Source organism: Trematomus bernacchii, unplaced genomic scaffold (assembly GCF_902827165.1).
Source record: "Trematomus bernacchii unplaced genomic scaffold, fTreBer1.1, whole genome shotgun sequence".
Lineage (NCBI taxonomy): Eukaryota > Metazoa > Chordata > Actinopteri > Perciformes > Nototheniidae > Trematomus > Trematomus bernacchii.
Window position 1 is genome coordinate 10,308,109 of NW_022987828.1, and position 14,999 is coordinate 10,323,107.

General features: G+C 44.2%; 2 protein-coding genes across 2 annotated transcripts; one reads left to right on the plus strand and one right to left on the minus strand.

The window, feature by feature from the left end:
• Positions 1–7,024: 7,024 nt before the first annotated feature.
• On the plus strand, positions 7,025–12,092 carry itprip (inositol 1,4,5-trisphosphate receptor interacting protein). The gene is made up of 2 exons (XM_034151775.1): positions 7,025–7,107; positions 9,477–12,092. The coding sequence occupies exon 2, from the start codon at positions 9,546–9,548 to the stop codon at positions 11,160–11,162; it is 1,617 nt and encodes a 538-aa protein (XP_034007666.1). The 5' UTR covers positions 7,025–7,107; positions 9,477–9,545; the 3' UTR covers positions 11,163–12,092.
• A 41-nt stretch (positions 12,093–12,133) lies between these two features.
• On the minus strand, positions 12,134–14,991 carry LOC117499413 (glutathione S-transferase omega-1-like). The gene is made up of 6 exons (XM_034151779.1): positions 14,827–14,991; positions 13,661–13,769; positions 13,313–13,535; positions 13,112–13,213; positions 12,792–12,898; positions 12,134–12,569 (listed from the first exon to the last, which is right to left on the minus strand). The coding sequence occupies exons 1-6, from the start codon at positions 14,852–14,854 to the stop codon at positions 12,419–12,421; spliced, it is 720 nt and encodes a 239-aa protein (XP_034007670.1). The 5' UTR covers positions 14,855–14,991; the 3' UTR covers positions 12,134–12,418.
• Positions 14,992–14,999: the final 8 nt, after the last annotated feature.

A 14,999-nucleotide genomic window follows, 5' to 3' on the forward strand; every position in this document is an offset into this window, starting at 1 on the left:
AAAGTGTTACATCAATTTTGGTTTGTAATATGTTGCGAAATTATGACATGTCTATTTGAGATATTATAATAGATTTTTCCTAGAAACTGTCTCTAACTAATTTAAAACTGCAATACCACAGTACATCTTATACCCACTATTGCACTCTCTCAATATAAAAACACTGCTTCCCACAATTGTTTTATTAAGTAATTATAAAGTGTGCTAAATCCTGATTATTCTCATATCTCTTTTCCTCTCCTGTACCCACATCCATGTTCCTGTGTCTAAGTGTCTACCAATAAGTATTATTTTATGGGAACTAAGTCTTGAACTAGAGTGTAGGAATACTCTGTTACTGTCACGATCTGTCTGTGGTGTGTTTTGTCTTGTCTAGATCTATCTTTGGTTTCCTGTCTGTGGGTGTTTCTCAATCGCGAGTACGCTTGCTTGGTAGCACATGTCTGCCGAGCATCTTGCTTCAGAAGCAAGGCAAGAATACTTCCTGCCATTCGGAAAACAAAGAGTGGAACAGGTTAGCAAGTGTGCAGGTGTGCGTCATATGAGAGGCCTTACATCTTCCGCCACAGATTTGGGGAAATTGGTCCGTGCGCAAAGCATTGTGGGGATTTTAAGACCGCGGAGTCTACTCATGTGCAGCCTCGATATTTCTCCAAACGGAGTACGCCGGGCTCGGTAGATTTCCAAGTATGCTGGAGATTGGAACAGTACTTCGGCGGCACTCGATGACGTAGTATGCTTGAAATAGTGGCTCTGAAGCAGCTTTACTCGCGATTGAGAAACACCCGGAGGGTGTTCCCTCCTACCTGTTCCCTCCTACCTGATTTCCTGATTGTGTTCACCTTGTGCCCCTGTGTTTTATCCTCCCTCCTCACCTGTCTCTTATTTCTTTGATTAGTCCTGTGTGCATTTAGGTTCGTTTTTCCTGTTGGTCTTTGTGAGATCCTTGTTTGTCTTTGACTGTGTTCACGGGGAAGAGTTCTGTTTGTTTCTATTTAACCTTGAAATAAAGGTATTTTCGGTTAAATCTGCATTTGGGTCCTGCCTGCTTCGCTCTACCCTGACAGAAGGATCTCACCAAAGATGGACCTAGCAGTGTTTTTTGAGGATGAGGTTGGCAAATTATCCTCAAGGTTCAAGGTTCTTTATTGTCAATCTGACATAGCTACAGAGTAATTATGTAGTTGAAAATCTTATGTCACAGGCTTCTCCAACAATGCAACATAACATAATAACATAATAACAATAAGAGCAAGAGCAATACAAAAAGAATAATAGTTATAAAATAAAGTGATGATGTGGAATAGTGCAGTACGAGTCTATATACAAGTTATTGGAATGATATATATATATTAGGTATTAGATACATAATACTGAGTAGCAGATGAATGTTTGAAGTTGTTTCAACAGTTCAATTTTTTAACAGTCTCACTGCCCGCGGGAAGAAACTGTCTCTGAATCTTCTTGTCCTTGCCAGGATGCTGCGGTAACGTCTGGCAGACGGCAACAGAAAGAACAGTTTGTGGCTGGGGTGATGGGGGGTCTTTGATAATCCGTAGTGATTTCTTCCTGAGCCGCTGGGAGTAAAGGTCCTCCATGGATGGCAGCTCCGTCCTGGTGATGTGCTGTGCAGTTTTCACCACCCTCTGTAAAGCCTTACGATCGAGGTCGGTGCAGCTGCCATACCAGGCCGTCATGCTGCCAGTCAGGATACTCTCTATCGTGCACCTGTAGAAGTTGCAGAGTATCCTGGAATCCATTTTGAACCTCCTCAACCTGCGGAGGAAGAAGAGCCGCTGTCGAGCTTTCTTGGTGATGGTGGTGGTGTGAAGAGACCATGTCAGGTCCTCAGTGATGTGGACCCCAAGGAACCTGAAGCTTTTGACTCTCTCCACCGTAGTCCCATTGATGGCGATGGGGGTGTGTCCCTCTCCCTGCTGCTTCCTGTAATCCACAATCAGCTCCTTTGTTTTGCAAATGTTGAGATGGAGGTTGTTATCCTGGCACCAAGATGTCAGGTTTTCGACCTCCTCTCTGTACGCCGTCTCGTCATCGTCTGTGATCTGGCTGATGACGGTCGTGTCATCAGCAAACTTCACGATGGTGTTGGAGCTGTGTGTGGCCACGCAGTCGTGGGTGAACAGGAGGTAGAGGAGAGGGCTGAGCACGCAGCCTTGAGGGGCACCGGTGTTTAGAATCAGGGTGGAGGATGTGATGTTTCCCACCCGCACTGCCTGGGGTCTGCCCGTCAAGAAGTTCAGGATCCAGTCACAGAGGGCGCTGTTGAGCCCGAGGTCTCTGAGCTTGATGGCCAGCTTGGAGGGCACAATGGTATTGAATGCTGAACTGTAGTCAATGAACAGCATTCTCACATATGTGTTCCTGTTCTTCGGGTCCAGGTGTGAGAGGGCAGTGTGGAGGGTGAGGGCTATGGCGTCGTCTGTGGACCTGTTTGCTCTGTAGGCAAACTGCAGGGGGTCCAGAGATTCTGGGAGGGAGGAGGTGATGAATGATTTGACTAACCGCTCAAAGCACTTCATTATGGTGGAGGTGAGTGCTACTGGGCGGTAGTCGTTGGGGCAGGTGATGATTGTCTTTTTCGGGACAGGAACGATAGTGGAATGTTTGAAGCATGTGGGGACTACAGACTGCAGCAGGGACCTGTTGAAAATGTCTGTGAACACCTCTGCCAGCTGAACTGCACACACCCTGAGAACACGGCCAGGGATGCCATCAGGTCCAGGAGCCTTGTGTGGGTTAACCCTTTTAAAGGATTTACACACATCTGCCCTATTTAAAACAAAAGGGCAGGGTAGCTCCTGGTCCCTCTGTACCTCCACAGCCCGGCTGCTCTCAAAGCGTGCAAAAAAACTGTTCAGCTCATTTGGGAGAGATGCGCACGCAGACACTCCCGCAGCACCCCCCGCTGCTCCTTTGTAGTCAGTCATTGTCCTTAGTCCCGCCCACATATTCCTAGTGTTACAGCCTTTGAAGTCAGATTCCACCTTCTCTTTGTACTGTCTCTTTGCATTTTTAATTGCTCTCCGGAGATCATACCTAGACTTCCTGTACTCCTTCAAATCTCCAGCTCTGCGCGCGATAGTGCGCGCTTTCAGCTTGCAGCACACATCGCAGTTTATCCAGGGCTTTTGATTTGGGAATGTCCGTACAGAAACCTTCGGTACCACATCATCGATGCATTTCCCAATGTAGCATATGACAGTGTCCGTGTGTGTGTTGATGTTATTGTCCTCAAACACACTCCAATCCGTAGATGCAAAGCAATCCTGCAGTGCTGCATCTGACTCCTCGCTCCATCGTTGTACTGTCCTTGTTACCGGTCTGTCCCTTTTAAGTTTCTGCTTGTAAGCAGGCAACAACAGTAGTGAGATATGGTCTGATTTGCCGAAGGGAGGGCGAGGGAGAGCCTTATATCCATTCCGGAAAGGGGAATAAACATGGTCCAGTATGTTTCCCTCGCGCGTCGGGCAGCTGATGTGTTGGTAATATTTTGGCAAAACCTTCTTCATGTTGGCGGTGTTGAAATCTCCGGCCACAACGAACGCCGCATCTGGCCGTGAAGTCTCGGTTTTATCAATAATCCCAAACAGCTGATCGAGTGCCGTGTTGTTGTCGGCGAGCGGCTGCGGGGGGATATACACTGCTGTTATCACAACAGATGTGAATTCCCTCGGCAGATGAAAGGCCCGGCATGAGATCATGAGGTGCTCTAGATGTGCGGAACAGTCCGATTAAATAATCTTCACATCTGAGCACCAGTTGTTATTAGTCATTACACACACACCGCCTCCCTTACTTTTCCCCGAGTTAGCAGTCCGGTCCTGACGAAAAATAGAGAATCCATCAGGAACAATGGCGGAGTCCGGGATAGCGGGGTTGAGCCAAGTCTCAGTGAGAATTAACACGTTACAGTTCTTAATGTCCCGTTGAAAAGCAATCCGGCTTCTGAGTTCATCTAGCTTATTTTCAATGGATTGAACATTAGCCAGAAGAATACTCGGAAGAAGGGGTCGATTCTCTCGTTTCCTCAGTCTGACCAGCAGCCCGGCCTGGCACCCGCGCTTTGTCTTCTTCTTGCGTCTCTCAGGTAGAACAGCAACAGGTAGCCATGGTGAATCTCCATTGTCTGTCGGAGGGTTATTATTGTCCACGAAGTTTCGCAATTGAAGAAGTTCCTCTCTGCTATATTGTATGGCAGAGTAGGTGCGGTCGGCTAGCATGTTGCGAACCATGTTAAAAGTAAAACGGCAAAAGTAAAATAAATATGTACAAAATATGAAAATGGGCAAAGTTGGAGAGGAGCACAAAGACGATGCGGCCATCTTCACCGGCGCATCCTGCAAACTTTTATGTTTTCTTGGAGAGTGGATGAGGGCTCATGGTAAAGAGGCTCAGGAGGCTGCTCTTTCACGAGCACGCCGGGAAGTTGCAGATAAGCCCTGGTTAAGGAGCTCACTGCCTGAATTTTTAAGGGACTTTGTGACTCCTCCCGATAAACTGCACGCCTGCTTTAAACCTCGAGACCCAGGTGCCATGGTTCCAGCTCCAGTACCGACCCCTGCAGCCATGGTTCCGGTTCCAGTACCGGCCCCTGCAGCCATGGTTCCGGTTCCAGTACCGGCCCCTGCAGCCATGGTTCCGGCTCCAGTACCGGCCCCAGTACCAGCCCCAGCAGCCATGGTCCCGGCTCCAGTTCCGACTCCAGTACCGGCCCCAGCAGCTATGGTTCCGGCTCTCCGGCCCACTCCAGCTCTCCGTGTCCTGTCCGTGGTCCGGCCCTCTCCAGCCCCTCGTGTCCTGTCGGTGTTCCGACCCACTCCAGCTCCCTGTGTCCTGTTGGAGGTCCCGCCATCACCTGTTCTGCCGGGGGTCCTGCCAACTCTGTGTCCTGTCCTGTTGGAGGTCCCGCCGTCACCTGTTCCGCCGGGGGTCCTGCTGACACCATGTCCTGTCCTGTTGGGGGTCCCGCCGACACCCGTTTCGTCGGGGGTCCTGCCAACTCCATGTCCTGTGCCGTTGGGGGTCCCGCCGACTACTGTTCTGCCGGGGGTCCTGCCAACCCCATGTCCTGTTCTGTTGGGGGTCCCGCCGACTACTGTTCTGCCGGGGGTCCTGCCAACCCCATGTCCTGTTCCGTTGGGGGTCCCGCCGTCACCTGTCTCGCCGGGGGTCCTGCCAACTCCTTGTCCTGTTTCGTTGGGGGTTCCGCTGAGGGTCCTGCCAACCCCATATCCTGGTCCGTTGGGGGTTCCACTGGGGGTCCTGCCAACTCTGTGTCCTGTTCCGTTGGGGGTCCCGCCGTCACCTGTCTCGCCGGGGGTCCTGCCAACTCCTTGTCCTGTTTCGTTGGGGGTTCCGCTGGGAGCTGTTCGACACCAGTCCTTGTTCCGTCTGGGGTCCAGTCGACACAGCCCTTGCCCCGTCCGGGGTCCCACTGACACCAGCCCATGTTCTGTCCAGGAGCCCGTCTGTGCCAGTCCCGTCGGGGGTTCCGTCTGCACCTGTCCCGACGGCTCTGTTTCCTGTCCGGCCGACACCGGTTCCTGTACCACCGGGGGTTCCGCCATCTCCAGCTCCCAGTGCTCCCGATCCCTGTGCTCCTGCTCCGGCGATCCAGCTGACCCCGGAGGGCCCCCATCGCGGCCTACGCCGTCTTCCTACCCGTCCTCCGGAGGTGTCCCGTCGCCGCCTTCTTGCCTGTCTTTGTGCCCGTCTTTGTGCCCGGCCCCCTGAGTTCCCCAGCCACGGCCTTCGCCCTCGAGCTCGGCCCCCTGAGTGCCGTGGCCTTCGCCCTCGAGCCCGGCCTCCTGACTTTCCCAGCCGCTGCCTTTTCCCTCGAGTCCGGCCACCTAATTTACCCCGACGAGGCCTTCACCCCTGTCTTCGGCCCTCTGAGTTTCCCCGCCGCGGACTTCCCTGCTCTGTTGCTGTTCCCCCGAGCCGTCCGCACGAGTCCCCCTTCTTGGCCTCTACCTTGCCCCAGGGCCATCCGCCCGAGTCCCCCTTCTCGGCCTCTGCTTTGCCCCCGGGCAGTCTGCCCGAGTCCCCCTTCTCGGCCTCTACTTACCTACCCTACCTTTAAAGGTGGGGTAGGTACGTTTGAGAAACCGGGTCGAGATACACTTTTTGTTATATTCCATGGAATGCTCTTAACATCCCAATAGCAATGAATATCTTAAGTGCTTTGACAAAAAATCCATAAAAAAATGTCATCTGTGGAAGCCGTAGTACTGTAAAAACTAAAAGTACGACCAATCATTTTAGCCGGCCCGGCTAAAATAACTGGATGGCCTACCTGCCTGTCAGCCTTCCATCTGTGCACAAACTTATCTCGTGCCCTCATTGGTCATGTGCGCGTTCGTGTGTGTTGGAGGAGGGGCTCTATAAGGAAGTGGCAGATTTTCTCCGGTTGTGTATTTTCAAATTCTAGCGATCTCAAGCCGGTTTCTCAAACTTACCTACCCAGCTACCTTTAATATAAAGTTGTACCGCTTATATGATGAACATTGATATCTATGTGCCTTATTCTGTATTTGACATTGTTTCAATAAAAAAAATATATAGGCCTATAGGCTAATGAGATATAATGAGATGGCTAAGTCAATATATTGAGATAGCTAAGTCAATATATTGAGATAGTAAGTCAATATATTGAGATAGTAAGTCAATATATTGAGATAGTAAGTCAATATATTGAGATAGCTAAGTCAATATATTGACTTACAGGATTTTTATTTATTTTTTCCTGTGGCGCAAACAGGCTTCCATAGGTTTGTATTAGTTCACTATGCGATGAAGTAAATAGGCATCTTGACATTTCAAAAGCTGGGAAAATAATATGATAATACCAGGAAATAAATGGAAATGTTCAGGCACAACACCGGACTCCTCTCAGTTTTAAAAGATGGCTATTTTTGTTAAGGAGAGGAAGCTGGGCGGTGTCTTCCTTTTATGGGTGGAGCACGGAAATGAGTAAGAGAAAAAAACTGTTTCCCTCCCCTTACATGAGTTTGGTGAGGATGTGTGAACCGGAGAGCCCAACATATACGTTTATCAGGATGGACGTAACGGGGAAACGGCATAAAGGTAGGTTTATCAATTATTTGTACACCATAGTATTCTTAATGTTTTAATAAACAGGGTACAACGACAAAGAGTGCGTGCAATTAAGTCCCCCAGATGATGCCTGTTGTTGCGTATGTTTGCTAAAAGGGAAACAATTTTGACTTTGTCGTGGTCGTCAAATCTTTACACATCGACACACAGACAGAGTACTGTTTGTTTAGCTTTAAAGTGACTCATGTTTCTCGTGTTTTTTACTTTTTTGCCGCGATATTTCTATGATGAGCCGAGCGGTTACTCAGTCACTATTGTGTTGCTAAGACAACCAAGGAGGTAACCTTTGGCACTGTGCAATAACTGTACAAGTACACAGACACGTCATAGTGTGTGATGGAAACACGTTACATTTATGCTGCTGCTTAGTACATGTACTTGTACTCAGCAGGGGTAATAGAAGTTTTCAGATATGTTCTTCAAGTAGCTACAAAGCAGCAGTGGAGAGTAAAGAAGTACATTTACCAGTGGTGGAATGTTATTACCTAAGTAGCCTACATTTACTCAAGTACTGTAGGCCTATAGACAATTAAGGTAATTGTACTTTAGGCCTACTTGAGAACTTTCACATGATGCTACTTGATACTTTTACTCCACTACATTTTGTTGGCAAATCTTGAACTTTTTTGCTCCACTACATTTATTGCACAGATGTAGTTACTAGTTACTTTGCAGATTTAGATTATTAATACAAAATCTAAATCAACTAATATGTTATCGCATTGCTACTTTTACTTAAGTACATGTAAATAATCTGAATACTTCTTCCAACTCTGAAAGTTACTCCTGTAGTAGGACTACAACTGTTATTTGTTTACTCCACAACTACAATTTGGAAGTTAATATTGCTATACCTTTTTAGTAGTTAGAAGTTGCAGGTTCAAATTATTAATACAAAATGTTAATCAACTAATGAATTCTGATGTAATATTATGGATTAAGATACCTGGCAGTATACATCTGAAGTTATAATCCAGTGATATAATAAATATTATTTAAAAAGTGGCATATTGAGCACTTTCAGTGGTTATCAATGCAGTGCATTTTGACTTTATGTTTGATTGAAGTCACTTTGATAAAAGCAGCAGCTAAATGGAATGTTGGCTTATGATTAAAGGGTAAAATATTTGCCTTTGAAATTAAGTGGATAAGAATTATGAAGTAGCAGAAAATACAAATACTAAAGAACAAGTAACTTAAGACTGTACTCAAGTACAGTTCTTAGAGTAAACGTACCAGCTGCAACATACTAATTTGATGTGAATATGTTTTAATACAATAACATAAACATTGATAATATGTATGCATTTATAGGAGTTTTAATTTAACCAGACTATTTTTATATAGTGTTAAGAGTATTCAACTCAGAAACAAAAAACTAGCTAAGGATTCAGGCTTTATATTGCCTACATGTTCTGTAATAAATACCTCTCAAATAAAAAATGTATGAAATGCAGTACAGTCTTCTCTCTGTCTGGATTAATGTTTGTTTGGATGGACTGAGCCCTGTTGGTGTTGGAGAACAGCCCAGTGAGTTAGTCATGGGAAGTTTCCTGCGCTCTGTGGCCTCACACACACACTGCCATTAGTGCTGTCATTTTAAATGTCAACTCTGACAGAACAGCTCCTAATCTTATGATCGTACAGTGAGATCATGATGTGTTTGAACTTCCCTTTTCTTGTTTTACTTATTAGAAGTCCCATTTGAGGGCACTACATGTAGTACTTTAAGAGTATAATGATAGTAAAAGTAATTCAGTGCGTTCTTAACAGAGCAGTGTGCAGTTGTCTCTTTAACTTTTACCAAGAGCTTGGAACATAAGCAAGAGTTGTGTGTCATTTCCTGTTCTGTACAGTTTATTGCATTACTTGCTTATTTGATGACGTTCAGGAAGGAACATAATAACGTCAAGGCGAGTGTTCCCTACAATGTTTCACTTATAAGCCTAATGTAATCGTCTAGTCTTTTGGGTAATTTTTCAGGAAGAGGGGTGTTGTTCTTTTTTTGCTGGGACAAAATGTTAACAGGATGTAAATGCTAACAGGCACAAAGTTAGTTACAAAATAGGGTTATCAGAGAAGGGCAACAAAAAGGGCCCAATGTTCTTTCCTCCCATGTTTCACACTCTGATACTGGACGAGTGCGTGACTCAGCCCACTGCCTCTATATTTAGAGGTGTATCAATCTATGCTTCCCAATGGAGTGTTTTACAAAAATAGCTGGATTGTTTTTTCATATATCGTGTTCTTTATGTTTTATTCAGCATGCTAACATTTATATTTGTCTTAAATCCACTTGTCTTCTCAATAAAATCCAACTGTTTCTGTGTTTGTTTCAGGATCTGAGCTACATCTGCCCAGACATCTGCGATGTGCTTCAATGTGTGTTTGTTAGAAACAAGCTGAAGATGCAGGGGGCCATTGCACGAGTGTGTATGGTGGTGACTGCTGCCATATTAAACCACCCCTTGCTCTTTCCCCAAGAGACCACCACACCTCCAGAGCAGGAAGATGAGGTGATCGCTCGAATGCGGGAGCACCAGGAGAGGCTGGAAATGGAGCAGGCAAGGCTGGAGAATGAGCTTTCACAGTTGGACTCAAAGCAGGAAGAACAATCCAGGTCAGAGGAAGGATACAGTTGGTACTTGTGGAGCACCGTGTCTTTCGTCATTTTCTTCACGATTGAGATGTGCAGGGTGAATCTTTCTGACACAGAAATACGTCCGGTTGAGGATGAAGACCTATTATCAGAGAGTGGTGCCATCACCCCCAGGACGATGGTGCTGGATAAGGTTGTCCTGAGCAACTTCTGCGACAAATCCAACTACACTTCGTCTCATGAAAACTGGAGAGTGAGGGAATTTGTCGAGGGTTTTACCGATGACTTGCTGGAGTCGCTCAGGAGTGTCTGTGACGGGGAGGCAGACATGGAAGTTGGGGACTTTGTCGGGATTGGAAGCATGTTTGAGTCTTGGAAGGTGTGCAAGCCACTGACATGCGACCTTATAGTGCCTTTCTCACCTCCAGATCCGTACTCCTTCCAGTTTGACTTGTGGTGCAGCCCCTCCTGTGACATGCCTCCAGACATGCAGGGCTGTGGTAAGATAAAAGTGGATGGCTTTCGGGAGGACAAGGAGGGATGTCTATGTGGCTCTGCTAACCTGGGGGAGGACATGCTCTGTCTCTTGCATGGGGGGGAAGACACAGTCCAAGTGGAACATAGTCCTGAGGAACTGCTGTGCTCTAGGAACACTCATTTGTTAACCAAAGATCAAGTCATGAAGTGGTTTCAGATCACTTTAACCAAAGCGTGGGGCCGCATCTCTCACAAATACGACTTTGAGGTTACATTTGGCCACCTGGATGCAGCCGGTGCACTCAAGATCCGATTCCGTTCGTGGAAAGTCATCGTAATGAACATTATACCCGTTGTTCAGCTGGAAGGTACAGATGCTTATTTTGTCCCACACTTTCCATCAGATTATGTCAGCTCTCCCGACCCTTACTGGACCCTCTCACTTGCTGTCTACGAGAGGAGTTTGCTGAAACATTTTGCTAAACGCCTGCCACAAAACTCCTGTCATTTACACTGCCTTCAGATTGTGACTTTTCTACACAGAAAGCAAACGGTACTCACGGGGAAAAGTGCCCTCACTAACTACCACCTAAAGACTGCCCTGTTGCACTTGTTGCTGAGTAAAAGACCCTCTGTGTGGGGCATTGAGGATACTGAGCAAAGGCTTCGGGATGTGCTCAGCTTCTTGCAGAGGAGCCTACATGAGAAGAGACTTCATCACGCTCTGATTGGGAACAGTCAAGTGCCGGAAGAAGTGCAGCTGCCTGAGGTTATTTGCAAAGCAGAGCCCATCAATCTGTTCCGCTCTTTATTTTTGCAGAGGGAGCTTTATGCCGCAACAGTCAGGCATTTCAAAGAGATGTTGAGAAATGCACCTGTGCTCATACAGGAGTTCACACCGCCCTTATCAAATGGAGGTTTACACCACAGGCTAGAGGAACGTTTGTGAGCTTAGGCCAGGGTTTCTTCAAAACTAAACCACCAACTGATCTTTAAATATCATTCAATGTTACTAAGAACAATGTTGTAAATAGTTACACCAGACGAGTACTCAAATGAAAAGGTGAACATACAACAGTTCTCTTGAAATCATGTGGTGACTTGAGCTGTTGCCTTGTTAAATTAAGTCTGCAGGATCGCTTCTGAAGCTTAAAGGTGGTAGGGCTGCACAATTATTCGAAATTATATCAAAATTCAAAGTATAGACAAGTGCAATATTCAAATTGCAGGAAGCACAGTATTTGTCTAAATACGTGTTGGTATACAATTTTGAATAAAGTATTGTGCAGCTGTAAGAGATATCCCAGCCAACAAATCCTACTCTACAGTCTTACCAACACATTGTTAGGTATGGATCGTCTATACAATTAATATACTTTCCAATGAATATATTAAAAATAAACAATTCCTTCAGTTTTTGTAATCATATCGCAATTGCAATATCAGTCAGTTGTTATTTGTAACAAATCATGCAGCCCCACTTAATTCATATTGCTTGTTTACCTGGAGGAGAGATTTTCAGTAGATATCCCTCTGCTTTAAGTTATCTAATTGAAAGTTGGTTGTTTCAGAAATGATTTCACCATTTAACAAAAAATACCCAAATAGCTGTTTTTGTTGGGGTAACATTTTACAGAAATACCTCTGATAATATGCCGGTCTAACCAGGGAATCTTTTTCCTAACAGTAAAGCTGTGTTTTTGTTTTCATTTATATCAATTTAAATCTCATGGCAGCTATTACATTTTGTGATGTTCAATGTTTTTTTATTGTTTATTATAAAAGCAAAGTTTGTTATATTGTTGTGCCTATTACATTTCTACTGTGTTGTCAATTTATTAAATTGGACAACCTTGATAAGCAAGGAGTAAAAACATTATTTCGTTTTTGTTTATTAGTGTATCACACAGACTAGAGTCATATCATCTACATTTTTTATTAGAAAAAAAAAAGTGCCACATTATTGAAAAAACATTGAGTCATATTTTCCTTTCTGTACCTCATTAAGGTTTATATTTAATATTCATTTAATAACAAATCAAGACTTATTTCCAATAAACATAATCCCTGTATCCATTTCATGTTAACTCATCATGATATCTGCTGCAAAATATTTTCCTATGACAAAGTTGTAAACACAGACATGATCCCAAACCTGGATATGAATAAAAAAATGGGACGGTTTTAGATTTGATCACTTCTGTTCTACAGGCCGTAGTCGTAGTCGGGCTTCCCCTCCTGGTAAGACTTGTAGAAGGCCTTGTAGGTTTCTGCACTGTGCATGCAGGCTTTGACCGCCGCATCCTCCGTCATGCGCTCTGTCCACTTCTTCAACTCAGGTGTGCCACCAAGGCAGCTGAAATGACAACGGGAATTGAATAAGTAGTTCAATCGCAACATATAAACACAAGATGCATATATCTGTTCAGGTGAGATTCCCTGCTCTTCAAGTCTTACTTCTGGACTTTACCTCATATTTGAACAGTTTGCTCTTCTCTATGGTTACCTTGAATGTTTTGGAATGCTTCCACAAATAAAATCTATTTATTTTGTAATGTCCTGAGGAGTTGTTACTTACTGTTTGAGTTCCATAAGCTCCAGCCTCTCAAACCACGGCCACATCATGTAGTCGATCATTGTGATGGAGTTACCACCAAAGAACCCGGTCTTCTTGTTAACTAGGTCCTGAAAAAACACCATTATGTTTATGTTGTAAAACACTGAAAACTAGCCAGGTACAGACATCGAAGACAGACACTTGGGTGAACTCACTCATTATCTTTGACGGTTATTTACGATCCATAAATAATCAGTTGTGCTTAAACTCTTTCCTTGTGACAATCTACCACATCACATGTCTGGTGAATGTGTAAAGAAGCACTCAACTTTGCAACCTACCTCATTTAATTTGGCAAACTTCTCTTTCAGTTCTCCTTCCAGTGCTGAGACATCCTCGCCATTCTTTCTCCCCATTGGGATCTTGTAGAAGTAAGGTACTACCTGTAGAAAACAAAAGCATTATTCTACTATCTCATGGTCCTAACAGTAGACATGTACTCTAAAAAAAGAACAGGATTAAGAAGTCCTTATATAAGATACCTTGGAAAAATGCTCCAGCATCATCTTCTGTTGGGCTTTACCAAAAGGAGAGGGAGGAAGCAGCTTCTTCTCAGGGTAAACTTCCTCCAGGTACTCGCAGGTGATGGGAGAATCATATACCACCTCCCCAGAGGGGTTCTCCAGGGTTGGGACTAGCCCGAGAGGATTCTTCTCAAGAAACCACTCAGGTTTGTCCTTCAGGTTGATGTTCATGGTTTCATGCCTGAGAGGGAAAACAGGTTTTGCATTTTTAATCAAAAGCATGGATTACAGGTATTTATTTTAATACAATGGCAATCTATAGATCTATGGAAATGTAAAGTAAAGCATCATAAAATGTTTTTTTACTTGATCCCTTTGGCAGCCAGCACTAATCTGGTCCTTTGGGCGAAAGGGCAGAATCTCATGCTGTAAAGTCTGATTTTGCCATCCGGGACTGGACCAGGTGCAGCACTTCCTGTGAGAACAAGAACATGACAAAGTGCTTAGGGAAACATGTTAATTTATGTATTCTACCATTTATATATTATGTAAAAATGAACATTGAATCTAAACCTTCTGTTACCGTCTTGTACTTAAATCATTGTGCCCTACATCCACTTCATTTACGTATCCATTTCATGGCACTCTGCTTTGTGCTGTTTTATCCTTAGTTAGTGTTTTGCTTTGTTTTTAGTTAGCTAACACTGTTTATTATGTTTTCATTAGTTTAGTTTGTTTTGATTAGTTTAGCAGTAGCCTGCCACCCCATTAACTGGCCTCATTCCACTTTTAGTTTTGAACCAATTTGTGGAATAAAGATAATTTTAACTGAATATTTCTTGTTTTCTAATCAATAATTTTTTATCTTGCAGCACCCTTTCCTGAGTTTCCTTTTTTTTGGATTACATTTAATAAAAATTACTTACTTTTATAGGCACATGTATGAGGGACTATCAGTGGCGAAGGCTGTAATAATACAGTCTTCAATTAAGCATTACACAATTCAATGAAAGGACTTGGTCATTTGTAAAGCACTCCTGCTCTACTGTCGGCTTTATGGGCTCAGCTGATAAGATTGCATAATGCATAGTCATCATGACTCTGCAGACATTTCGCATCGGTCATTGCTTGTCAAGTTTTTGAAGCATGACAGCAATATTCAGAGAGGAGGTAAAGAAAGGGATCTCAAACATCTGGCGGGATGTAAAAATCCGTAAAGAGAGTTTAAATATAAAATAAATGCAGTGTAGTAAAAGTGCACGATTTACTGCAGTAGTAGAAGTACAAAATAGCAAAAAAGTACAGTACACGTCTCTCAAAATTGTACTTAATTAGAGTACTTGAGTAAATGTACTCGGTTACTTTACACCACTGATATTTAGCAATGCATGCAGTTGAATATATATATATTATATATATACCTTGATATATTAGTGACATTTTAAAGGAAGTGAAAATGAACACGCAATTTGGCTCGCTAACAAAATATGACTTGCTCCGTCAGTTATCCAAATCATTGCTGTTCATCTTACCTTTGGCGAAACTCTTTTCAGTAGACATGTTTGCACTGTAGCTGGTAACCTCAGTACCGTCAGAAAAGGTGTGTAAAAGACGAGAGTCTTCTTATTATACATCCATGGAGTGAACTCGTCAAGCTTGATGTGGCTGTTTATTGAATGTTTCCTGTACTTCCGGTATGGGCGCG

Excerpts from the sequence above, each read along its gene's own strand:
- itprip (XM_034151775.1), top strand. The coding sequence starts at position 9,546 with ATGCAGGGGGCCATTGCACGAGTGTGTATGGTGGTGACTGCTGCCATA.
- LOC117499413 (XM_034151779.1), bottom strand. The coding sequence starts at position 14,854 with ATGTCTACTGAAAAGAGTTTCGCCAAAG. Across the intron at positions 13,770-14,826 it reads TGAAAAGAGTTTCGCCAAAG|GAAGTGCTGCACCTGGTCCA; the intron begins GTAAGATGAACA and ends TTGTTCTCACAG. Across the intron at positions 12,570-12,791 it reads GAGCTTATGGAACTCAAACA|CTGCCTTGGTGGCACACCTG; the intron begins GTAAGTAACAAC and ends TTGTCATTTCAG.